This window comes from Camponotus vicinus, unplaced genomic scaffold, assembly GCF_025532165.1.
Source record: "Camponotus vicinus isolate PSW18456_S1 unplaced genomic scaffold, iyCamVici1.0 SCAF_3, whole genome shotgun sequence".
In the NCBI taxonomy this organism is placed as follows: Eukaryota; Metazoa; Arthropoda; class Insecta; order Hymenoptera; family Formicidae; genus Camponotus; species Camponotus vicinus.
In genome coordinates this window covers 16,600,531-16,627,182 of record NW_028141967.1, presented here as the reverse complement: position 1 = coordinate 16,627,182, position 26,652 = coordinate 16,600,531, and the positions used below count along the sequence as shown (strand labels likewise).

General features: G+C 31.2%; 3 protein-coding genes across 14 annotated transcripts; all 3 read right to left on the bottom strand.

The window, feature by feature from the left end:
* Positions 1-279: 279 nt before the first annotated feature.
* LOC145969462 (coiled-coil domain-containing protein 13) lies at positions 280-5,841 on the bottom strand. 2 transcript variants are annotated; one of them, XM_083095616.1, is made up of 11 exons: positions 5,214-5,841; positions 4,990-5,055; positions 4,369-4,672; positions 4,002-4,174; positions 3,619-3,781; positions 3,161-3,396; positions 2,824-3,002; positions 2,318-2,552; positions 1,821-1,996; positions 1,562-1,696; positions 280-979 (listed from the first exon to the last, which is right to left on the bottom strand). In XM_083095616.1, exons 1-11 carry the CDS (start codon positions 5,289-5,291, stop codon positions 931-933), a joined length of 1,794 nt encoding a protein of 597 aa, XP_082951742.1. In that variant the 5' UTR covers positions 5,292-5,841; the 3' UTR covers positions 280-930. The 2 variants fall into 2 exon arrangements, with proteins under 2 accessions (XP_082951742.1, XP_082951743.1); XM_083095617.1 differs by having other exon boundaries at positions 4,002-4,171.
* A 137-nt stretch (positions 5,842-5,978) lies between these two features.
* On the bottom strand, positions 5,979-7,978 carry LOC145969464 (uncharacterized). The gene is made up of 4 exons (XM_083095618.1): positions 7,822-7,978; positions 6,552-7,664; positions 6,336-6,474; positions 5,979-6,245 (listed from the first exon to the last, which is right to left on the bottom strand). Exons 2-4 carry the CDS (start codon positions 7,583-7,585, stop codon positions 6,051-6,053), a joined length of 1,368 nt encoding a protein of 455 aa, XP_082951744.1. The 5' UTR covers positions 7,586-7,664; positions 7,822-7,978; the 3' UTR covers positions 5,979-6,050.
* A 964-nt stretch (positions 7,979-8,942) lies between these two features.
* Positions 8,943-26,449, bottom strand: Rbcn-3b (WD repeat-containing protein Rbcn-3B). Of its 11 annotated transcripts, none has more exons than XM_083095605.1 (26): positions 26,299-26,449; positions 25,474-25,651; positions 25,160-25,392; positions 24,942-25,084; positions 22,673-22,863; positions 22,316-22,461; positions 22,057-22,077; positions 21,017-21,043; positions 19,676-19,766; positions 19,097-19,511; positions 18,777-18,997; positions 18,441-18,660; positions 18,143-18,257; positions 17,827-18,032; positions 17,521-17,658; positions 17,265-17,333; positions 16,516-16,617; positions 15,742-15,954; positions 15,200-15,464; positions 14,744-14,963; positions 14,353-14,578; positions 13,747-14,087; positions 13,087-13,410; positions 12,854-12,946; positions 12,410-12,607; positions 8,943-12,233 (listed from the first exon to the last, which is right to left on the bottom strand). In XM_083095605.1, exons 2-26 carry the CDS (start codon positions 25,636-25,638, stop codon positions 12,048-12,050), a joined length of 4,569 nt encoding a protein of 1,522 aa, XP_082951731.1. In that variant the 5' UTR covers positions 25,639-25,651; positions 26,299-26,449; the 3' UTR covers positions 8,943-12,047. The 11 variants fall into 11 exon arrangements, with proteins under 11 accessions (XP_082951731.1, XP_082951732.1, XP_082951733.1 ...); XM_083095606.1 differs by having other exon boundaries at positions 13,747-14,084; XM_083095607.1 differs by having other exon boundaries at positions 24,963-25,084.
* Between the last annotated feature and the right edge of the window lie 203 nt (positions 26,450-26,652).

The window sequence follows — 26,652 nt, the reverse complement described above, 5'->3', positions numbered from 1 at the left end:
GTAGAATACACTTTGCTGACGCCTATTGCTATTGATAAAACGTTATGTAAAATGAACATTCTCTTTCTCTCTCTCTCTTTTCTGATATAGAGGAAATGTAGGTACAATGCTAAATAGAAACTTTAGTGCGATTCAATTAACAATTTAATTTTTAAGATACACGGTCCTATTATATAAAATGCATTGTAAATAGATAAATTGCATATTTGACAAAAAATATAAATATAGGCATAGAAAAATTAAAATGAATTATTCTTCTATCATAAACAATTATTTGGATAGAAAATTTTATTTATTTTGCAAGTACATAGAATATATAAACGTATCGACATACGAAATTATACTTTATAAAGCATTCTATATAAAAATATAGACATGATATATGTATGGAATTTTTTCATTTTGCTATTTCGCTATATCGCCCCGTGATGTATAATCCTATTTAAACGCTCTTGGCGACGCATTGCCAGAAACTTTCAAACTCCCGACTAGATTCGAGCATAAGATTAAGAGTCGTCTCGCGTCCTACTCTTGAGTAACGAGAAGCGGGATGAATTTACGGCCGTCGCGATATCAATGGCGAGTAAACGAATTGGTCGAGGTAAACATCAGATGGGATGGAGACGCGTGAGGTAGAAACGAAACTGTGAGTTTTGTTCCGATGGTGTCACGCGGGTTTACGTGGAGGTGTTGCACCTTATCTCGTGTCCTAGTTACATCACCGCGCGTCGCGGCTTTGTTGCTACTACATCTATTCCAATCGCAAGCGTCTGTCCCGTTTGCCGTGTGTAAGAATGTTTTATTTTACTCATAATACAGAGTTATTCTTTTTCCCCCAAAAATAGATCTGCCTGTGGTTGAAGCCCGAAATTTATTTCCCGAATACTGGCTCGTTTCTTCCTATTTTTTTTTCTTTCCCTTTTTTCTTCTTCAAATAGTTATCGTAGAACGACTTCCACCGGCGACCGACGGTTTGTTCCTAAAAAGAAATATTTATGATTTCGCCATAGAAAGATAAAGAAAAGAAAGGCATTAATTAAAATTATTAATTAAAATTAAATTAGCCTCACATTATTTTGATTAAAAATAAGAAAATATGAACGATGAAGGAGAAAAATATGAATGTCGAAAAAAAATTGATATATTATTTAAAACGAATATTTCCTTAGCAGTATCGTGATCGTGAAGAATAATCATATAATCGATATTAAATGAAGTAATGATTTTTTTAGCCCATTGGTTTAAAAGATAATGGAAGTTTTTAATTAAAGACAGAAAAAAATGATGATATATTTTTTATACGCTATATACACATATTTTTTCACAAAAGCAACGGGCACTCCATGAAAATCTAAAAATAGATATTCAGTCTCGTCTGCATTTCTTACACGAGACCCTATTCCTAGAAGGCCATATTGGAAAGTGGCACCGTGAGATTAGCTAATTGTCTTTTGCAAAAGCATACATGCATATTCGCACATATGTACGATTACTAAATAGAATTTAAATTTTGCTTGTATATTTGCAAAAATTTAAATTTGAACACAATTTAGAGATTTACCTGCACGCATCTTTGAATGTTTTTCGAGTTTGATCGAGCATTCGTTTGTACATGGCCAGATCCGAGGTTTTGTCTTGTTGTACAGTATCTAATCTAGCCTTCAGGGCAAGACACTCCTCTTCTAATAATTCGATTCTATGTCAAACATAAAGATAGGAAGCAATAGATAAAAAGTGCTTAGTACACATCGTTTTCTCGTAAAAATCATGTTGGAATTAAAGCAAGAACAATTTTTTCGATCATTTAGTGTATAACTTACTTGAAACGAACTTCTTCAGAATTGGTTTCTTCTTCCGGTTTCAGATTCGACATTTTTGTATAAGATTTTGCTCTATATCCGGAATCCACTTTAGCAAGTCCTACTCTTTCTTTTTCCAAATTCCGCAACTTTAACTCTAATTTCGCGCATTTACTTTTTTCCTTATGCAGCAATTCCTTTAAATAAATAATCAAATTCTATAAAAATCTACATAAATTTTCATACACAAACAAATACAATTTCAATTTCTTTATATCGATTTAACAGTTAAATAATAATCTCTCAATTAATATCTCTCAAAGTAATTATCTTTCAAATTTCAACCACTCCTCACAAAATCAATAAATTAATTAATTTACTGAACAAATATATTTTAATGTGTATTAATTAAGAAGATTAATAAATCGCCGTAAAGAAAAAAATTTTGAGAACGTCTCTTCATGAAATAAATTATCTTAAAATTTTCTAGCAAACTTAATACGAATTTCATAGCTTACTATAAGCGCATTTGCTTCGTTTCTTTCCTTATCCAATCGTTGATTGAGCACAGTTACCAGTTCTAATAATCTCACCCTTTCCGCTTCAGCAGCTAGAGCCAAGGTTACATATTCGTTTGGTTCACCTAAACTTCGTGGACTAGTAAGTGGACTGATTTGACGTCCTTCTTTTGGCCGGGAATCTGAACGAAGCGGGGTTCGACACTTCAAAGATTCATCCGATATGACACCATTTCTAAAGTTGAAGAATAAATACGTGTATATATTTATTTGTTGAAATAGTATAATTGGATTATGCGAGCATGAGAAATCACACAAAAAGAATCTTTTAGTAGAAGAAAGAATCATAAAATCTCATTCATATTCACAAGATTAATTCTTCGCTATCAGAGTGATATTTATTGTAAATTATTTTGTATATTAATATAAATTACAAAATCACTCTCTTTATATATGTATATATAATATATACATAATAACATTATTGATGATTTGTTTATACTAACTTTAACTTGTCGATCTCGATTTCGCGTTCCTCTAATCTTCTACATAACTGATCGACGTGCAATTGTGTTGCTCGTAATTCGTTCTTGATATTCACATTCTCACGTTCGATTTTATGTTCCTTATTCTGTACTTCTATTTCGCGCTCTTGATATCTTGCCTCGATAATTTTCAATCGTTCCTGATAATCATATCAATCCCACGCATTAAAAAAATTTGAACAATAAGTGTTACAAACAAATCTTCTCATAATATAAATAGATACATTTGTAATTGATTCTTTATTAAATTAACAATTAAGAAATTAATTTATTAGATTAAATTTCTTCTATTACTCACGTTAAGCGCATCGATCAGACGATCATCGTGAGATCTCTTTTCGTTCAGCATCGCAATGTTTCCTTTTGTAATATTTAGTTCGTGTTCCAATACCTTTATTCTCGCTTTGGAAGCATCGAGTTTCCTCTTCGAAGTTTCCAACGCTACTTCTGCTTGTCTCAGTTCCTTCGCTGTATTTTCGATATGTTGTCGTCTTTCCTTTTCAGCGATTCGGAGATTTGCCAAATTTTGTCGATCTAGAGTAATTAAATAAATAGCTTGATTGCAAGAAAATAAATAAATTACAATTAAGAATCTTAATTATACAAATTGTACAATCATAAATAAATTTAACTATAAATTTATATATGCTAACAAATTTTGCATAAAATAATATCTAAAATTATTTATAATAAAAATAATTATAATCACGAAAAGTCAATCTAAATATAAGACTTTATATAATTCTTTTCCCCTACCGGAAGATTCTTTTTGCGATTTCTCGTGTTCAGATAATCTGATTTGCAGTTCTGCCACTTTCTGTTGCAGATTTCGAATTTGCTCGGCTCGTCCACGCCAATTACCCGGTACACTCGAAAGTGTATTGATGTTGACATTTTCGCCCAATTCGCTGTACAATAACTGAGACTTGTATTCTTAGTGATAACTCCATAGAGAAATTTATTACATTATTATTATAACATTCCTCGCGTTTTTATATAAATACTTGTAAGCTGAAATTCCTAGTCTTTATCATTTTTTACCTCTCAAAAATAATTGAACATTGACATTTGATTTCTTTTATGTACAAATTATTTATTTGATATTAAATAAGTTTATAATACAACAGGAATACAAATACCTTCTGTGCTTTATTAATCTCTTGTCGAAGAGTGGCGCATGTGTTTCTAGATTCACAAAGTTTTGTTTGAGCTCGTTGCAGCTTATTTTTCAAACATTTAATTCGTTCATCATCTTTAGTTGATGAATTATTCCTCGAATCTTTTTCCCCTGTGTTATCTTGATTTCCATCTTCTTCAATATTATTATATTAATCATATATATACGATGTATAAAATTATATAATATAAATTAATTATATTAATAAAAAAACAAAAAAAAATATATAAACAATTTTAAAAAATTGGTATTTTTACTGTTTTAAAAAATTTTTGATTGACATATAACTTTATTTCAGGATTACAAAAGAGAAGAAAATATGAACTCACTATCGCCGAAATTCTTGCGTGCTTCAGATTTGAGAATCTGTTGTAATTCCGTTTTTTGACGCTCCAGCTCTTCATTTTTGATAACCAGAGTGGCTTCTAAATTCTTACATTTTGTTTTTAGAGTTTCTACTTCGGCGGTTTGATTTCTATATTTTTTGCCAAGTTCGATCAACTTTGTTTTAGTCGATTCGGTCGACTTCTCTACTGTATTTTGCGAATTTAACTTTTCTTGCGACAATTTACGCAATTTCTCTTCCGCTTGTTCAAACGCTTGTCGTAAACATTCATTCTCCGCCGTTAAATCCTGTCATATGATTATTGTCTGAACATGATATATTAAGCTAATCGATAAATTGCAGGACAAAGATAAAATAAATATTATATACTTATAAAAATAAAATATATGTAATTGTATAAGAGAAAGAACTCTACATTTATTTACAAAAAATTATTTTCGCTCTCTTTACTTTTCTCAATGTTATTATTTTCCAATTGGAGCACATGATTTGTAATAAGAAATGAAGAATTATAAATATATTATAGGACAAATACAGTTTTATTTTATAATATTTTCGATATTTTTATTTTTAGATTTTACATATACATCAAAATTATACTTACCTGAATGCGATCCTGCAAGAATTTATTTAACTCTTCTGGGAATATAATACGTTCGGGAAATTGTTCCTATACAAAAGTTGCATATGTAAAGAAGGTAAAATATAAGCGATGAGAAAAAAAAAGATATTGATGAAGTGTTTAAATGCATTATATTTTAAAATTGACGTATATTAACTCGCGCTGATATTATGCCAAATATATATTTAAAAAAAATGTATAAGTACCTCCATGAATTTCGATGATGATACATTTTCATCATCAAGAGTATTATTTGTCCCTAACTTAGTTATATCATCTGCCATTCTTACATTAAATATTTAAAAAATATTCGATTTAAACTTATGAAATGATAACCTTGAATATATTGCCACATGCATTGCTGCTTGTAAATTATCGTAGAATAATACGCATAAAATTCTGCTAATGGAATTCTATCCTTATGCAGAATTATGCATTACTGATATCGCAAAATGAGATTGATGCGAAGCTAGGAATAATGATTCGTTCTATTCATATAAACGTGAGTTTTTATAATATAAATGTCAAAAATGTCCATACTGAATAAGAATACGAATGTTTACTCTGTAAATATGCAGTCGTTTGTTCTACACATATATACGTAACATGAATGAAGAATCATGTTTACAATCAAAGATGCATATTGAAATTTTTAATTAAACATTTAACACTTTGATAAGTTTTATAATGATTAATTTTGCGATACATTTACAAATATTGTACATCTAATTAATACAACTAACTATATAAAAAAAGAAATTTTTTTGCACGATTCATGTAACAAAATTTATACATATATATATAATATACGATAAATGTAAAATATGATAACTGTAATATGTATGTATGGAACAGATTATATTCAAAATAGATCAAATGACTATAGATAATGCAACATATTCATTACATAAGAAAAACAATCCATTCTCATTAATTTGAAAATTCCTCCAAAAATGGTCCAAACAATAATCTTGTAAATATATAATCGCTTTAATTATTTATTTTATATAATTTTTATTGTTATTTATTATGTTTTTTAATCTTTAAGATTGTTTTTCTTTCTTGAATGGTTTCTTCTTTCCCTGATTTCCACTAGTTAATTTTTTAGCTTTTTGAAATGCTTGTGGCTTCTTTTTTATAATTCCAAAGTTTTTCCCAACATTTGTCTTTTTGTTCTCATTGGGTTTCACAATAATCCGTCTGTTTTTGATGATTGTATGATGTAGCGAGAGTCCTTTCTGTTGAAAATACAAAAATTATGATAAGGAAATATAATATATATTCATGATATACAAATTATGATAAAGAATATGATAAAATGTTTTTACCTCCAAATCTGTACTATTAGTCACCTCCACAAATGCAAATCCTCGGGGTGTTTTTGTATCTGATTTAATTGGAATCCTAACATTGGATACAGTGTCAACCTTGGTTAAGAAATGTTGTTTGAGTTCGTCTGCTGTTACACTATAAATGAAAACATTATTAAAATTTATCTAAGAAATTAAGCAATAAAAATAGAAAATAAAAATATGCGCTCTTACTCTGTTGGTAAATTGCCCACAAAAAGAACATATCGATTTTTCTTCTGATGTTCCAAAGATTGTTTAGCTTGTGTTTTCGGCTTTTTTTCATCTTCCTTTTTTACTTTAGAAGTATTTGCTTCTTCATCTTCATCATCTTCATCATCTTCATCATCTTCAGTATCTTCATCATCTTCAGTATCTTCATCCTCTTCATCTTCACTTTCATCATCAAATTGTTCATTTGCATCATGCATAGATTCTTCAGTATCACTCTGATCTTCGTCATTTTCATCCTCATCCTCGTCATCTTCAGTTTTCATAATATTGCTGTCATTTTGATCATCCTTCTCTTGTTTGAGTTTAATTGTTTCATGTTTAACATGTTCTTTTTTTATTTTTATTTTGTCTTTATTATCCTTATTAGAGACTGATTCAGTTTTCACAAACGCACCTACTTGCTGATTTTTTTTGTTACCTTTCTTTTCTATTATATTTAATTTCTCTGATTTATCCAGTGGTGATTTTTCTAATCTCAACTTTCTATTAAGTACAGACAAAAATTTCTTTGCCCTCTTTGATAACACTTCCCTGTTCCTGATTTCTTCTATTTTTGCTTCTATCTCTTCTATACTAAGTTTAATAGATGCAGCATTTGGAAGATGCCTCCTCCTTCTTTTCTTACGTAACTCACGCTTTACTTGTTTTATCTGCAAATTTTTTAATTTTTTTTCCTTTGTTTTTGTTTTTTTACCAACAGATTCTTCATTAAGCTTAGCAATAGGTAATTTAGTTCCTTCTGTCTTTATCTCCGCTAATGATCCTGTATTAGTTTGTTTCATTTTCGGTTTCTCTTTTTGTTTGTACATCTTCTTGAGAATTTGCACTTTATTCCCCATAGTAGAATTTCCATTTTGTACTAAACCGACAAGTTTAGCCTTTTTAAGACTTTTCTTGGGTTCAGTAACAGTTTTTTGCTTTTGATTTGGCTTTATGGAAAGAGAAGTCTCACTCAGAGATCGTTTCTTTGCTTTCTTGTCTACCTTAGTCTTCATTTGAAAATTTATATTTTGCGATGCAAAATCAAAAATGAAAGATGAGTAATCAATACGTACACTGATACGTATTTAAGTCCTGAAAGTATAATTAAATACATTTTACAAAATTTAAATGTTTAATTATGATATATAAAATATAAAATTCTTTTATAAAAATTGTTGTCAGACATATATAAAGAAGCTCTACTTTTGCGTATGAAATGTTTTTAAATATTGTAAATAATATTGTTTACCTTTTCGCTAAAAATTGAAGATATTTTTCAGTCAAACTTATAAGATTACGCCAAATACGCGATCGTTTGAGGGTTATGTTCCAAACAACGTGCTCACAGTATAAAGCTAGGAGGAATAGGAAGGAATGGAACGAAAAAATGTATTACGTCACATCCAAGTCACTATCGATAGCGCTACACAATCGATATATGCAGAATTATAGGGCCTGTTCTTTTTAGCTGCACTGCTGCACTAGTGCAATTAGTTAGAGTGAAAAAAAGTTTGTTTGTCTCTTTCCAACTTATTGCACTAGCAGTGCAATAAGTGCAGCTAAAAAGAACAGACCCATAATGAATATTATTTACTAAATAATATATAATTGCTATATTATATTATAAAAATAGTAAATTGCATATAAGAGTATATTTTATTAATCTACTATATGTGTGGATCTAAAAGAAATCATAATTTCATAGCAGAAATAAATCAATTCGTTCTAAAATTGACATTGAATCTAAAATTATCGAATTTCGAGATTTTCTTTATCGTCGATTCAAATCACTCTAAAAAAGAGAAGATTAAGCAATTCTAATTTAAGGAAGATTGATCAAATTTAATTGTATATTATGTAGTTTAGATTCGATTTTATCAAAATAATGATGTTATTATTTATTATAGCGATATTTTTTAGCATTCTGGATTTATTTTATTTATTTTATAAAACCGACACAGATATTATAGTATATAAATATTTCATTGTTTCTATAACGGTTTTAATTTCTTTATTATAATAGTGTATATAGTTTATTATAATAGTGTATATAATTTTCTTAACAATACAATAACAATGTGACTTAAGCTTTATTAAGCTATTTAATTATAATAAATATCTATGCTCTCTTTAATTTTATTAAATTATAATTTTGCATGTATATGTAACTGAACATCTTTAAATTGTATGCGTGTATGTGGATGTGTGTATAAATTTACAAATACGCCAAAAATTTTATTCTTTCTTTCCATCCTTTTATTTTATTTCAACTTTCTTAAGCGCGCTTCATCAGATCTCAATTTTCGGTTATCGCATAAAACGATTGAGAAATCGCAATAGATTTCCATGCATTGAAGAAAACAATAAGACTCAGAATTTCTCCTTTTATTACATTCGTCGACAATTACAAGTAAAACGAGAATTGGGTGAACGATCATTCCCGCCACCCGATATAATCTACTTTACTGAGCTCGCGAATCGGCCGGAGACTGGTGCATATCGAATACAATGTACACATAAATAATTACATAGATACAATTAGGCGCAGTTCGATTTTATGTACACGATGGGAACGACATGTCGAGTTGATTTTTATGCTCGGCATGTCGTTCACAATTAATAATGATAACTCATTTCTCCAGGATCAATCGACTCTTCAAACTAATATTATCAAATTCATATCTATCAATTTCATAGGACGTACTGAACTCATCAATTGCAATCAATCCTAAGAAGAAAGAGAAAACAAAACGATTTTGGTGTAGGAAAAATATAAATTTAACTACTGGTCGAAGGCGATTAAACTCTCCTTCAAGCGCAACGTAAAGACATCTGAAAAAATGTCTTACGCAAGAGTGCCGATCACAGCCACGCCTGCACGACGTATGATCGACACTATAGTGTACCATAAGATCGGGTACGATTGCGCTAGCAGACCAATGGGGATAAAGGACTTTGCACTAAAAAGAGAGAAAAATTTTTAAATTGTGTAGGAGTATTAATTGGGATGAAGATAAATCTCTTTCTATCCTTTTAAACATATGATTTTGGATTAATTTAATAAATCAAAATATCAATATTTTTTAGTTAAGATATTAAACATCAAAGCTATCTCTCGTAAACTACGTAAATGTGTAAAACAAGATTCATAAGCTAACAAGTAATAATTAATTTTGTAGGTAGCTCTATAAACAATATCTATAAATTTAAATTTTATACATATAATTATAAGATATTTAATAATATAATATGAATGAACTAAAATATTAAGGAATGTCGTTACAGGGAAGACCAATTCTGGACTATCCATTCTAAAAAAATACACCTTGTATATAAGCTGCATATTAAACTAATAAAATTCAAAATCAAATAGCCGCATATATCAGCAATTAAACACACAACAATAGAAACAAATGTCTAAAGTAACTCATACAAATGGTAACTTCGAATTATCAGAGAATTAGAATTATTCTTAAAATTAGTACAAAGTCTCATGCAGAATTATCTCTGCTGGCACAATCTTACGCCGCTCTAATAATAAACAGTTTAAAGCTTTATATATATCCACACATTCTTTCGACTTTTTTTACTAAATCTTTTCGCGAAAGAAAGCGCGATCGAGAACACTACTGATTTGCCGATCATTCGAGAACAATCATTAAAGCATTGCTCGAATCTCGACAACAGGATCCTTCATCAATCGCGAGAACAGGCGGAGCAAACCATAAGTTGCGTATCTCTTAAAGATGAAAAACTAAACTATAGGATTGCAAATAAATATCGTGCTTATTCTAGAAGCATTTCTTCCGATTTATTGTAAAAGGAAGAATATATACGCGATTTATGGCATATCCGACACGCGTTTGTGTGGCGCTAATACACTGAACCCGCGTACGAAACATAATAACAACTATATAAATTATTCTACATCTTATGCACACAATGCTTTGTCCTTCGCAAACAGAGAAATCTCCATTCGCTAGGAATAGCGACAGAAAAGCGGTGATACGGTGTCTTCAAAGTGACCGATCTCAAAAAACCAATATTTTCGCTTTTCTCTCTTGTTTATTCTAAGTGATGAAATAAATACTCATGTGTCGGTTAATCAATCATGGAATATTCGTCAAATTAACGTGATAGTTGTTAGACGCGACGGAATTTCAAGCGATACTTACAAAAAGTCACATCACAGTGCTCCGTCATTATTTTTAGCTATTACTTTTCTACTGTTTTTTTTAATTCATATTTTAGTTATTTAAAAATCAAGAATTGCACAATTTTAGATTAATGTTTAAACGTCTTCGTAAACATCTTCTTGAGAAACACACGGCAAGAGATTCACAAAATTAAGATTCTGACAATTTAAAGGATCCCAGAAAACTAATGAACAAAAACATGACAAAATGTTCAAGTTTTATCTTCCTCCGAAAGTCGTATATCTTCAAGAGAGCAATATGTATAGAATAAAAATTCAGTATGTAGAATGTTATTTTTTATGACTTTGATGATCAATAAAATGATGAATATCTGATTGAAAGTACATATTTCTCTACTTCTATTATACTTCTATTATATGAGTATTTACTGACAAAAATATTTAATCATTGATATAAAATTGAAACTCTTCACAGTTATGAAAAACAAATTATGTACTTTAAAAATATTGCGACTTTCGGGAAATCGGCAGGAATAAATTCCGATCACAATATTAATTTCTAATTTCGCGTAATTTGCGTGAAAAACTTATCGATTAGTATTTTCATCACGCATATTTAGCATCAAGTACGGCTGCTTAGCCCTGATTTTATCTAAAGAGAAAAATCTCGTAGATAGATTATAAAATAGGACAGTCGTACGCAACGGTAATGTATCCAATGAAACACAGTGAAATTCAATTATTCATTACTAGCATTATCAATTAAGTACCAATGAGCGTGCCAAAATCGGCAACAGTGCTCCTGGTTGATGTATTGACAAATTATTTCGACTAAAATTGCGCCGACAGCTTCGATCAACTAACTGTTTAAATTATATTTTTATCAATACTGTAGAAACAAAAGAAGGAAATCTAATACGGTTAGCATTGAAGCCTGGATTGTACAGTGTTCTTTTTAAATTAATATTAATCCTCCCAATATATTTTTTAAGTTTGATATATACATATGAAATTATTTCTTTTCTATTAGCTTCATAAATCAGCTCTATAAAACTCTTTTCAAAGAATCTATCAGCATAAAAAGACATTCTCTAATGCTATTAAATTATCTTGTTCCTTAGATAATATTGTCAATCATCTTATATTGTGTTAACTGTCCTTAGAACTTTTGTAAAAAAAAGATCTGCTAACGAAGAAGCATTGTACAAATAAGGCTCGATCAATGCAATCGACGCTGAATGACAAATATAAGCTTGAACGCTTTTGCTTGCTGAATAAAGTTGTTGATAACTCCGGCAGACTCTGATCTCGCATGGCGTTCAAACATTGAAGCGCGTCTCTGAGCCATCGGCAAGCATTAAGGTGACCGTACGATTGTTGATCCAGATTAGCCGCGCTAAGCGCATAGGGTTCAATCGGGCCACATCGTTGATGGGCGCAGTACTGTAGGACTTCACACAGCGAGTCTGCGAGTTACCCAGGCCGAACATACCGCTGCTGGTTTGCTGAATCATGAAACAACCGCGCGTCATTTTTTAGTAAGACAAACAAGCAAGGTGTATGTTATAACAAATTTTATATCTTATATAAAAATGATATATATATATATATATAAGAGTAGTGACTGACAGCAGAGACGAAGAATTAGAGATATAAGAGAAAATTTTCCATATTTATTTACCTGCCAGAAACAGAGCTTGTTTTCAGAACAGGAATAACTGACGAGGAACTTTCCTTCTGGTGAAAATGCCAACGCGGTAACCGGCGCCGAATGTGCCGAAACAGTTTGACATTTGACATTACCTCGCAATTCATATAATGCCAATTGACCACCGCGACCACCAACTGCTATCCTGCGTGTGGCTGGACAGTGATTGACCTATAATCAAGAAGTTACAAAAAATAGATTGCAGATGTTTTTTTTCTATAAATGTATAAAATACAGCGAAATATTACATAATAAAAATATTTAAAAAAATGTTAAAAGCCCTTTTCCACAACTTGAGGTAATTCTAATAGACGATGCAATTTTAATAATAAAATTATAATATCAAGCTACATGATTTAAAAGATTGAATTATGCTGAAGATAATAATAGTTTATTATGAAAAATCGTGAAGCTTACTTGATTAAATCTACACACTGCCGGAAATACTTCGTTCAAGGGTTTCATTTTTAGGTGACCTGGATCAAGACAATGTAGAATAATATCCATGACCTGTGAACAATAATTAATTATTAAACAATAGCAACGCACATATGTCGTTTCATTTATAAATATATAATTGCATTATCTTCAATTTTTCCGTTTTTATGATTAATTTTAATTTTAAAATGAAACTAAATCGCGATAAATACCTCCACAAGAAGATCACTCATCTCGCTTTGCATTTTGTCAATCAGTTGTTCAACAATTCTGAGAATCTCTGGTTTTGCTCTAGTCAAAACACTTGCACCCAAATTGACATTTAAAGTCTGAGCATTCTGTTGGAGAGTGTTAAACCTAGCTACTTCACGAGCCATTGTGGTGATGAAAGCAGCTGGTCTGGCGGTAGCTATCAACGTCAAAGCATGACGCGACGTGCGACAAGTGTCGGCTTGTGGTGTAAGAGGAAGGCCATATGTCAAACTTGGCACTAACTTATCTGCGTCGCAACACATTTCTAGTAACCCTAATAGAACCTGCCATAAAGAACAACATTAACAATTTTATAATTGAATATAATAGAAGAATATTTTATTTTATTTTTTAATACATATCATTCATATATTTAATATAATAAAATGAGACACTATTTAAAAATTTTTTTTTATTATATAACAGTTAAGTTTTTATTTTACACACACACACACACACACACACATATATATATATATATATATATATATATATATATATATATATATATATATATATTTATATTTACTCTATTATTTTATCAAAATTCACTAAAACAATAGTGAAAAATAAGATTTAAACCTGACAAATGAGATATAGATCTTTTGAATTTTTTTTACCTTTGATACATCGAGATAGGGTTCCCAGACAGTGAATCCTCTGCCAATAAGATCGATAGCGGCTCTTCGTAGTGCTGTGTGCAATGGGAGCTTTGGAGAATGAGGTGCATGCAATAGATGAGTGAGCGCCATGCTGGTATGCCTGGCAAGATTATTATTTCCTATGCCAAAGCCTTCCACAATCGAGCTCTTTCGCCTCTGCTCATTGTCTCTTCTTTGGTTCGTTGTGGTTACATCCTGACCAAATTCAGCTCCTATCACGCCCAGCAGCACCACAGCCGTGGTTTGCTTTCGCTTTAGTTCTGCCACACTCGATGGTTTCCTAGTTATACTCGTCTCTGCTAAGAAAGATGCATATTATTAATTATAAATTAATCGGTTTTTTATTTTTGTATTATACATTTATTTCTATTAAATTTTTCTTAATATTTATTTTTGGAAAAAATATTTTTTCTAGCGGAAAATTCGAATTTAGAATTGATATAATTTTTATATCTCTTCTTTTGTATTTTTTTTGTTAATATTCTATTAATTCTCATGTATTATCTTATGATACAAGAATATGACATAATAATAACAATTTGAAATATTACAGAGAAAACTTACCTTCAGCTAATTCTTCTTCTTCGTCTTCTTCTTCAGGTTGTGATTCAGATTGTGGCACCGGGCTCCCAGGCGCCGGCGAATTTTGGTTTTGCGGTTGCGGCGCGATGGGTTCCTGAGTACTATACATTGGCAAATATTGAGACCAGTTATCGACAAGCGCTTTACGACCTTTTGAGCCCATTCGGCCCAGTTCGGCGAGCAGCAAAGCTTGCGCAGCTTCTCGAATCTAAAACATCAATGGAAAATTACGTGAATGTGAAAATTTAACAAGTAATAATTATTTAATTTTCAATAATTCGATAAGCAAATTCTTAGAATTGTTTTGAATGAATAAACTACAATGATTGATTCTAAATAATTGAAAATATGTTTCGATGATTTAATAGCAAACCTCCACACACTGATGTTGCCACCTGCGTGCCATCATCTCTACTTGCGGCCGTTTGAAAGTCTTCGCACCACCCTGCGCTGCAACTTTGTCAGGTAACAATACACAATGTAATGTAGCCAGGAGAGACCAACCCTGCTTTATTTGCGCCTGCTGTACTGTATACATTTCCTCATTTTCCTCTTCTGTTTTATTCCAGTTTACCGCGGCTCTATTGCCCGGCCTATTTATGAAAATTGGCTTTCAAATTTTTATGTTATACATATCTATCTTTACATATATTTCATATATTAGTTTAGATCTATCTTCTTTATTATAGATATGACATATGAATGTAAAATATGAAAAAAAATATGATATACATATATAATGGAATAATTCACTACCATAATTAGAAAAATTAATTAACGTATTATCATTAACTTTGCCAATATTTCAATTTTGCATTATAAAATTTACCTGTGCATCTTGCGATTACGTTCTTGCTCAGGTACAAATGTTGCGTTGTTCATCGACATTAAGGTATTTGCTAAAGCAATTACCGCCAATAAATGATTACTTGTTAAGGTAGTCGATAATTCCCAATGTGCTCTCGCTGTGAACGCTCTAGTGAGCCTCTCTTGTCTAACTAGTTCAACTGGTAAGCGTTGTTCCAATTGAGTTGCAGGTTCACCGACTGGTTCAAGATGTGTTTGCCAAGTTGGCAATAACAATGACATGTAACCTGCAGCATACATGGTCTTTTCTAGGTACTTGGCATTAGAAAATAATAAAGAGAAGGAGAATATAATTTTTTTTCAATATTATTTTATTTTAAAATGAATTTAATGTTAAAAAGAAGAAATTCTTTTAATACACAATTCCTAAAAAAAATATATGTAGATATACTTGTACATAGAAAATGTTTTGTGAATGTTTTAATCAGAGTGATGTATGAATTGTAACAGATAATTTTTCTTTTAAGATTTCTTTTAAAATTTTACTATCATATTAAAACATACCTCCCTTGGATAACACTCCAAATGATACAGGAACCATAGGCCGTAATAGACCCAATTTGCCCTCACAAACCCGATCCAAGTCTGGATCCATACCCCAAGCATGCAAAAGACTCAAAAGTAATTGTGCTACTTCCATCGTTGCATTTGGTTCACTGAATGCACCGTTTCGTTTCAAACTATTCTTCGCTGCGTCGATATTATTCCAATTATCGCCTGTAAAGCATCGGATAGATATAAGCAATATAATAAATCCAAATAATATTCAGTAAACAGCAAAAACAGCTAATATGACTGAAAAACAGAACGATAAAAAAATACAATAAATACATATAAAAAAATAGATTGATAAAAAATAAAAACAATTCCTAAAAAGTGCTTAATAACATCAAATAGTGGAAAACATATATACAATAATGATTAATTTGATTCTAAAACAAATACATAAAATCAAAAACATATAAGCAGTGATGTGAACATACATTAAATGCTGTCAAGCATGCATATTAATAATTAAAACAAGCTTAATTATCCATCTCCTTGTTTGCTGTAACTTCAGATTTGGTGTTATAGTCCTAATGGGAATTGTTAAGAATACAATATAAACAAATAGTGAAACTGTTCAGTGCCTTGAAGAAACTATAAGATTTCTATCTACGACATACAAAAATCATAAAACACAAGTGGAAAAACTAGAATATAAAATAGGTCCTCGTGCGAGACACGTCGTAATCGTGAACTACAAAAATTTGCCATCGTCAAAAGTGCATGTCTAACCTTTGCCGTCAAATGTCGACGGCTTGAGGCCGACGCTTTCCGCTTTGGCCTGTAATTTAGTATGCACATTCTCTGCACCCTCCTTCATCTTAGCCAATATACCTACAGAAAAAAATCTGTCTTTAGATAGCATATTATATGAAAAAGATAATTGTAGCAAAACATCTACCAGACGAACTGAAGAAATCTATAAAGGAACGTTAATATTATTGAAATATTCTATTAGGAATAAAAAAAAGTATATTTTACATTAAAAGCATCTTAAATTGAATTTAAAAAAAGCATGTGAGGACTTCATAGCTACAAAAATTCATGATTTAAAAAATTTAAAAAGTCGAAAGATATAATTATCTTCTAAAAAGCAAGACTTGACGAAATTATCATGACAAAAGATAGAATGGCCTAAAATACAGTCATTGAAAAAAAGCTGACAACACATAAAACCCGACATTATAATGAGCCATGGAAGCACTTTTTTGCAAATAAAATATAAAATGCACATTAAACAACTTTTTTTTTAATAATCGCAAATTGAATTAAGATTTGTGATAATATCAAATTATATGTATAAATTAACAAGATATACATACGATATCATTAATATTTTCAAAATTCTAGGGGAAAAAATCACATTTTTTTTTAAATTTATATATCAAATATTATATCTATATAAATACTTCAGTAATCCGAGAAATTTCCACATGTGAATAAAATTGCGAAACAAAAATAACAATAATAAAACACGATACCATGACGATCCTTCTCCTTTAATATTCGCTCAACATCGCCTGCTTTATCCTTGACGCGACCGAAAAAGTCTATAAAGGGACACATCAATAAAGTTTTAATGATAATTCTTAAATAAGTAGAACTGAGGACAAATTTTTCATATCTATAATATATATATAATATAATAATATATATTATAATATATATTATAATATAATATATATTATAATATTATAATATAATAATTTAAGAATATATGTAAAAGGATTACCTTACCAACAATTTTTTTATGTGCATCAGGACTGGCAGACTGAGTAAGCGCTGCAACTTTCTGATATTCAGCGGCGGAGATAAGTCCCTGTGCTTCTAAAGAACCAGGCGACATGGCACCATACTCGTCACTTAGCAATTGCACTGTAGCGAAGAAACAAATTAAGTTATTTCCATAAAAATAATGTTAGGACACAGATTATTTCTTAAAACACACACACATAATAAGTGCAAAAATTATTAAAATTAATGAATGAAATAAAATTCAACTTTTTTTCTTAAAACAAAATTTTAATCAAAACATTTATGTACCTATCAGCGCTTCTATGTCGAAGAACAAAATATGACTCTCCGGATCTTTGGGATTACTTCTGAAACCTTGAATCATCAGTGGCGAACCTTTAGCTTTTATCTGATTTCCATGATCAGGACCATGACCACCGTGAAGCTGTTGCAATTGATGTAGTCCTCTTTGGGTCGCGTGTCTGATCGCCGACAGATTTCGATGACGCAAACCCCTGAGAAGTAGAAATCGGACGGACTGTAACGGAGAACGCTATCCCGGTAGATTTTCTTCGGCGAAGAATACGCAAGATTCTCACCATCCATGCTGCAAGATTTCATTTACCTAAAGAAATGCACGGCAGGATTGGCAAGTCCTAGCTCACCGCCGGCGGCAGATCCGCCGGCCGCCGCTATAGTGTTCTCGTCGCATGCATAGAGCACTTCTTCCGCGATAATGCCTAAAAGAAGAATATGAGAATCATTGTTCTTGCAAAATGTTCTATGCACAATTTAACAAAATGTGCCTATGATTATTATTCAAGCCTTTAAAGATTGGAAATGCTAAAATATTGAAAGATTCATGAAAAAGATAAGATACTCGAGGATAAGACAATCACTAAAATAACATAGATCTAACAAACCGTGCAATACGCGATCCAAATGACCAGTCTCCATTTGCCAGACGTATACGGCACCGTCCGAGCATCCAACTATCATGAAATCGTCCAATGGTCTCCATTTGATAGTTACAACTGGGAAAAGATGTCGCGAAGCAAGCACAACGCATTTCCTCTCGGCCAATGAAAGTAATGTAACGCTGTGGTCTGATGCAACACTACATACGCATTTCTGTATCCTGGGCTATAAATACACATAGTTTTTTTTATATACATTAATTATCAATCTAATATTATAATGTTCCTCATGAATATTAATCATTATAAATTTTGATTGTAAAAATAAACAAATAATCGTACACTGCAATTATCAGGCGGCACCATCAATTGCGTGATTTCGCCGGCGTGAACGCAAAATCGGTGGATCAGTGTGCCAGCGTATAGATCCCAGAGACAGACGGCAAAGTCCACAGAACCGGAAACAAGATGAGTACGATCGTAACGAGGCGCCGCGCCGTGAGGATAAAGCAGACAATTCACTCGTCCCGAGTGACCCAAAAGAACTTGATGTGGTGGCCAATCTAAATATCATACATAAAATAAAATTAAAATTTAATTAATAAGTGAATCAGACAAATTACTAGAAAAGTTATCTCTAAAAGAATAACAAAACGAAATACCATCGTATTGTTGATGATTCCCATGGAGCAGTTGCAGCATCACGGTTTGCGTTGCCGGTACGATGATGATGCTACCATCCTCGCGACCGACGACCAGCCGGCTCTGCTGCGGCAGATATATGCAAGCGGTAAGTTTGATACCCTGACCATCACCGGAATCCAGTTGATCAAGTATTCCCACGGGAGGCGGCTTCATCGCATCCCAAGCAGCGGTAAGGCTCGTCTTTACGGTCGGTGGCAATGCTGGTGGTGTGGATCCGTCGTTTTGGGATACCTGGGCAAGCTGTTGCGTCGTCATCTCTGGCACCGTCCAGAGAATAACGACACCCTCGCTGTCTCCACGTAACAAGTATTTCAGGGTCTTATTTTGACGCTGTACAGTCACTAATCGCATGGCCGGTGGACATGAAAGAGGCTGAAATATATACATATATAAAAATTTGCAGATTTTATAAGATGTGTATATCAGACAAAATTAAAAGAATCAAGAAATTCAAAGAGAAGGAACTTTAAGAACAAATAATTCTACATTATAAAAACAAATATTTTTTTATTATTGATCTGAGATATAATTCTTACCTTATCTCCGGGTTGCGTTAGCGTACAGTACAAATACGGCTGATCGTATTCAACACCAGCGCTGTGGAAGTTCTTGTTATCTGCGACGCTACTGCATATCATATTCAAAAAAATCTGATTAGCGATTACTAACATCTTGATGAAACTTTAGATTCTAGATACTATTTGTGGACACACTTTTTCCATTTAAACATCGCGAAATGCAAAATCTTTGTACGCTAGATGTTGGAAAATGTGTTCACGAATAGTGATTGTCTCGTCACATTGCACAAGCTTGAAATATTGCATCGAGTAATTTCAAATATGCATTATATGTAATTATTTGCTAACTATGTTTACTAGCAAACAAACGCTGCAAGTAAACTGTTTTTTCGAAGCAATTAGCATGTTCAGATTATTATGAACAATACACAAAGGAAATATATGCAAAGGTTCTAATCACAATTCTGATTCTATTAAATTATAAAAGATATTTAATGCTTTTAAATTATAAGATATATTTAATGATTTTAAATTATAAGAAATATTTAATGATTTTAATATCAATTCTGGTATTTGAAATTAAATTATTTTAAATAAAAAAACGATAGACTTTCCTGAATCATATGATATATCTTTTCTTGTTTCCATTTTTGAATTTAAAAAATAGCATTGACTTTTTAAGTTGCAGGGATATTGAAATGTTTTAATTTTTAAATACTCTTTTTCCCTTCATGAATTACCTTTGTGTCACATGTTTTTTTTATGTCATCGCATAGTTAATAATAACAGTGCAAAGCATTTTAAAGCAAACAGAATATAAGAAGTAATGAGTAAGTAGTGAAGTAATGATATGGCAATATATATGATTCTTTTTCGCATTTACCTTCTTTCACACATTTTCACCTTGTCTATGTTATCTGTCTGAATTCTGCGATTAAAAATTGTCACAATGATTATGATGTTGAGTATATGAGTGTCTCGTATATAACAGAATGTATATGCGTGTACATAGGAGCTTGCATGTAAATATGGAGAAATCGTGATAATTTTGTGAATATACATGAAAAAAGACAAAAAAAATACCGCTGTGTGTTTGATGTTGATAATGAACGTAATTTACGTTCATATAATGAACCAACTTGCATCAGGATTATGAAATATATATCCAATATCGGTTTCTCTCATAACATCAATATACATCTACCGCATATCCTTGCACCAAAAAAGAATAAGTAAAAACAAATGATTGTCTACCTACGAATACAGAAAAAAAATAAAAGAGACGACAATGAATAATAAGAGTGAATAACAAAGAGAGACGAAGAGAAAAAGAGATGTACAAGTGATAATGCGGGTTACCTGCTGAGAGCCTTGCCCTTCAGCTTGCTAGAAGAACACCAGATCCCGCGTAGAATGCAGTAGATGTGAATAATATGAAAAAGACATCACGTAAAATGGACCATTGTGTTAATTGTTAATTTATGTGCATGTATGAAACTTGGAATTATACTATAAATGCTGAGCCTTGAATCTCCTGTGAAGCTCCCTCTCTCCTGCCCTCCCCCAAAAAAAAGAATTTCTTCATTCATTTTTTTATAAAAAAATAATATGCAACAAGAACTTTATTAATCAATATTTTAATATTAATTAGTAGTTATATATTTCCTAATCTCAAGTGTTTTGTATCTTAATAATTATATCTGAGATAGCTTTATTTTAATCTCAAATCAAAAAAATTGTCAGAATCAACTCTATATGAAGATAAAGAGAACATGTTACAATACTACTTTCTAATTTATTTCGAAATTCGGTTATTAAATGTGATACGCGTGTTTTTGTAGTAAACGATAATATGATTCCGAATATGTAGGCGCATGATAAATGGTTACAAACAAGATAAAAAATAAAATATCAAACATGTGCATTGCCAGCAAGTGCTTCTATAGCATTCAGGCCTAAATTGAAAGAGGAGAACTTATTTCATGTTTGTAAGTTAATGCGCCCAACAATTACATATGTTAGATATTAATTATAATTCATGGAAAAATAATATGAATGTTGCGTAATCTTAATGACACTTTTTATGATACCTTCTTTAGATGTACAAAAAAATACAACTGAAAATTAAAATAGTAATATCTTGTGAAACATCTATGAAATTCTATTTCTCAACGATGTCATATATAAAAATTACAATCATACGTTTGTTAAAAATATATTAATAATTCGTTTGAATCATTACTTTAGAATTTTTATAAAACTATAAACTGTAGTTAATAAATTATTTTAGTAAACATAATCATGCTACACTAAACTATTAGTAAATTTTTTCTGTACATAGACATTGGTAAACATCATTTATAATAGAATTTTAATACTTATGTGCAAAAAGAAACTACCTGTCAAGTTGTACCAGAACCCTAGAAGCAACAAAGGGATATACTAATCAATAAGAATTACTATTCCAATATTTCGATCAAACTGTTACTAGTGTCATTCAATCATAAATATTAAATTCGGGATGTGAGAGAGAGAAAATTATTCGTTTGTTAAACAATATTATCAACCAGAAAATATATATATATATAAATATATATAGTTTTTTCGGAAATCAATATCGAAAAAATGTATTGTAGGTCACATCGAACGAATACGTACTTTGCTGGAAGTTTGTACAGATATCCATGACCTTCGTCACTCCACAAAATGACTCTGTCGGCGGCTAAAAAGTCGCCTGCCATCCAACGTTCGCCACGAGGAGCCGTTATCGAGCAAAGAACCGAGAAATCACCGGCGTCGAATATCTATAAAGTTATTCCACTGATATATATTACGTTAAAATAACACAAATTATTAATCACATATATTCTAAGAGAAACGTACTAATGCTAAAATCCTACTTAAATTTGAAACCGATTCTTCTCACGTTACATAATCTTACATAAATCTATTTTTATAATGAAAATATTCTCTCCAATTAAATATTTATTGGTGATAATGACACCTACAAATTACCTGCCAATATTTGGAGCATACAATGAGCACTGTTCTCTGATTATAAGGGCAGCAAGTCATTGCGAGTGCATTTAAGCAGCGGATCTGTTTGCTTTCATGCTCGTACAGAGGTTCGCTGTTTCGATTCTCGTGTCCCAGAAGCGTCCACACTTTGACTGTGCCCGTGGTCGTCAGAGCCAATACAACATCGTCTTTAAACGAATAGAAGCGCTTGTTGCGCGTTAAATAAATCCAGGAAAGATGCATTTTAAGCGACATTTTGTTAGTCACCAGAAACATTTGCTATTCGTTATGAACGCAAAATTTGTCAGTCTTGGTAGATTAATGCAAATATTATTTATTAGACCGGATAAGCGACCAAAAAAAAAACAGACATTACAAGTGATTAAAGATAACATAATTCTATTAATTACAAGAGTGTAAGGTGACTCTTGTTAATTAATAATAATTTCCGTATGCGTAAAGTATAATATTACATGCATGCTAGATATTTTCATAGAAAGGAAAGCGATACGTATTAAATTATAATACAATCGTGCTTATTTTCAAATTATTGCAGAAATTGTGTGTGTACTTCATTTATTTAATCAAGCAGAATTCAAGGATCAGTGCTGATTAAAGATAGCAATTAATGTGTGCATAGTTGTATCAAATTAATGCTGATAAGAGTATTTGCATTTTCCGCAGGCTGTTTGTCCTCTTTTTTTTTAATATCATCAAGGCCTTCATCTATGATTTAGAGTTTGACTTTATGCATACGAAATATCTATTTTATGATTACACACATAATTTTTAGGAACATATAATTAAACAGTAAATTATAAATTAATACTATAGCATAACTACTATAAATATATAAATAATATTACAAAAGTTAAAAAATTTAATAATTTAATAAATTATATTTAAAAGTTCACTAGCATCTTCAAAATGTTTTCTAATATGATATAGTTTAGAAAAATAAAAACAGAATAAAGAAAAATATTCTGAATAATTTTTGTTAATCAATTTTAACATTGCAACATTTTGATAAAATAATTAATAATTTGAATATCAGTCAATAAGCTTTTAATTAGAAGATTAAATTTAACATAGTATGCAATTTAATAAATTGTTGTTGTATAAATATATATTATAGTATATATATATATACATATACTTACGAACAGAGATAGAAATATATTACATCAAGGTGAGAGTGTTATGAAAGTGTAATGAAAATGTAAAGATGTAATGAATATTGCACGAAATGCGATGTGTATAATAAATGGCATATTATTCATATATAAGTAACAGGATATATAAAGTATATATCCTGCAGAATATATATATAATTATAAAAAGAAAGAGAAATAAAACAAGAGATATTAATAATGATTAAATTGCTCAAAAATGATGCATAAAAGAGTTATGTGTGAACAATGATTAGATAATAGAAAAAAGAAAAGAAGTGAAATACAGCCTTGACCATCAGCGCATTAGCACTGAATTGTCCAGTTTCATTAATCATGCTGCAACACTGTAACTGTTATTAAATGGTCAGTCTAAAAATATTAGATGTAAAACTACTATTATCAAAAATTGCATCCAAATTGTATATATAAATTATTTTTATCAGCAAAATAGAATCATTAAAAATTAATATGCAAAATTATTCATCAAAAAGAAAATCCCTCTTTATACCCAAAGCATAAAGCTTCTTCAGGTTAATTGCCTAAAAACTGGTAGAGCAGCAGATTATAAAAAAAAACCTTTGTACAAGTGACTTTTCGTTAGTTGCTTTCAAATCATATTAGTAAAAAAGTCGCTTATTATATAAATATTATTAAAATATTATATGTTTAAATTTAATCGAATATAAAAAACTGAGTAAGAAAGAGAATTTTTACCATTAGTATCCAAAAGTTTTCTACTTAAAAAAGGAATATGTAAATACATAAGATATGAAATACCAAAAGATATTGTTTAATATATTGCTGATTTTTACTCATATAAGTGATATTATTGATATAATATTATTGATTCATATAAAAAATAATAGTGATTGTTATATATATATATATATATGAGAATTATTGCAAATAAAAAAAGTTAGATCGCGATAGAACAGTACATATCAGATTAAAATTATCACGTTAATCTTTGAAATGAGAAATCCTTATAATAGCTATATTGCAATTCATATTTATACAGTATCTATTGGCAATGAAATTGATAGAAGATAATGAAAGAGTCATGGTAAGCGTAGGTGTGATGGAGTGTAACTAACTTGTATGCACGTAGAACCGACCTTTCCGTTTGGCCGGCCGCAAAACGTGCAAGGCACTAATCCAATCTGGATTGACGCGAGAGCTCAGGGTAAACAGCACTTCCAAACTGAACGGATCCATCACCAAAACCTCGGGATAGTATCTGAATAGAAAAAAAATATTCTCTTAACACGAGCGATACTATCATTGCGATGCGATGAAAATAAGAGATTCTTACCCAGAACAAAACAACCTAACATCTTCTCCACCTGCGGAAACATAGGGCAACATTTGTGTGTGAACACTATTAAGCTTTACTGCTTCACGACACTTTCCATCAACTAGATCCCAAGTGCACATCTCTCCACTCTCGCTGCTACTAACGATGAAATTTTGCTCCATTACAACGCTGGCTCGACTGAGACACATTATCGGAGCAGTATGTCCAACGAGCAGACATCTTGGAGTCATCTATATAAAGATTATGACTATAATATATGCATTAAAAAAGAACAATTATATTTTCTACAATCTTTAATTCTATAACTCTACCTTTAGTGTTTCTGGATCCACTTGCCACAGACATATTTGTCCATCATAACATCCTGTCACCAATGTTTTTTGATCTCGAGATAGATACACACAGGAAATACAATGGGTTGGTGCTATGCGCCCCCATAGCACTATGGGCACCACTAAACTAGTACCTGCAGTCATCTTTGCGAGCAATCTGGAAAAATTATTATTATAAAGTAATAATCATATGTATGTTTTTCTGCTTATCTCAATGCTAATATTTCTCTCTGATTAATTAGAGTATATTATAGTATTTTCATATGATCCAGAAAATGATTTAAAAACACAGTCTCGAATAAAAAAGTTTGACAAGTTTGACAGTTCTCACAAAATTATAAATTGGAATAATTGTTTTAAAATGAACATTGTTAACCATATCAATAATACTATCAAACTAAAAAATATCTAAAACGCGAAGGATAATTCCCAGTAAATTATACTCAAAAAAGAGAACAATGCTATCGTTAATATCGAATAGAGAGAGAGAGAGATAACAACCCAATAAGATAATAAACCTGTTATTAACTATGATTCATTATTATATATCATACTGACAAATCAGTAAAGTAAATCTACGATAATTGTAATCAACATTAATTCGTGTGAGACTCGAGAATTCAAATCTTGGGAATCATTAGGAGCAAAGAAGGAAATTGATTGGAAGTAATTAAAGACGTCTGCTACACATGATGTTAGCAAAATGTCACAAGTGATCAAGGCTACTGACAATTGCAAGTTCCGATAACGTCTGTCTAAGATGCCAGGAGCACTCGCGCAGACAGACATGCGAAGAATAATTACCACGAGCTAATGAATAGCGCGGACAACCGCCTGGAACGTCGCAGCTGGCGATATTTCCTGAAAATTTCTCACTTCTTACTGCGCTCTCATGACCATCGCCATCTTGCTGTCGAAGACGATAGGTCTGTTCTTTATAGCTGAACTGGCTGCACTGGGCTGCACCAGTTCAGAAATCATCTTTTTCCTCCCAATAAGCCGTAATCACACTACGGATTGCGAGCTCGATTCCAGTTGAAACTGACCAATCAGAGCAAAGCAATTTGTCGACCGGCTACTCTGATTGGTCAATTCCAGAAATTCCTAGAAATGTGACTACCAGCGCGAGTTCTGATTGGCTTTTGACTTTCTGCTAAG

Bases quoted from the DNA above. Each gene is read 5' to 3' on its own strand.
- LOC145969464 (XM_083095618.1), bottom strand. From the start codon at position 7,585: ATGAAGACTAAGGTAGACAAGAAAGCAAAGAAACGATCTCTGAGTGAG. The intron at 6,475-6,551 runs GTAAGAGCGCAT...TTTCATTTATAG, and splicing joins GTGGGCAATTTACCAACAGA to TGTAACAGCAGACGAACTCA. The intron at 6,246-6,335 runs GTAAAAACATTT...TATTTTCAACAG, and splicing joins CTAATAGTACAGATTTGGAG to AAAGGACTCTCGCTACATCA.
- LOC145969462 (XM_083095616.1), bottom strand. From the start codon at position 5,291: ATGGCAGATGATATAACTAAGTTAGGGACAAATAATACTCTTGATGAT. The intron at 3,782-4,001 runs GTATTTGTATTC...TACAAGTCTCAG, and splicing joins AGATTAATAAAGCACAGAAG to TTATTGTACAGCGAATTGGG. The intron at 3,003-3,160 runs GTGAGTAATAGA...TATGATTATCAG, and splicing joins GTCTGATCGATGCGCTTAAC to GAACGATTGAAAATTATCGA.
- Rbcn-3b (XM_083095605.1), bottom strand. From the start codon at position 25,638: ATGACTGCAGGTACTAGTTTAGTGGTGCCCATAGTGCTATGGGGGCGC. The intron at 16,618-17,264 runs GTATCGTGTTTT...TTTTTTCTGTAG, and splicing joins AAAGGAGAAGGATCGTCATG to GTATATTGGCTAAGATGAAG. The intron at 13,411-13,746 runs GTAAAAAAAATT...TCTTTATGGCAG, and splicing joins CCTATCTCGATGTATCAAAG to GTTCTATTAGGGTTACTAGA.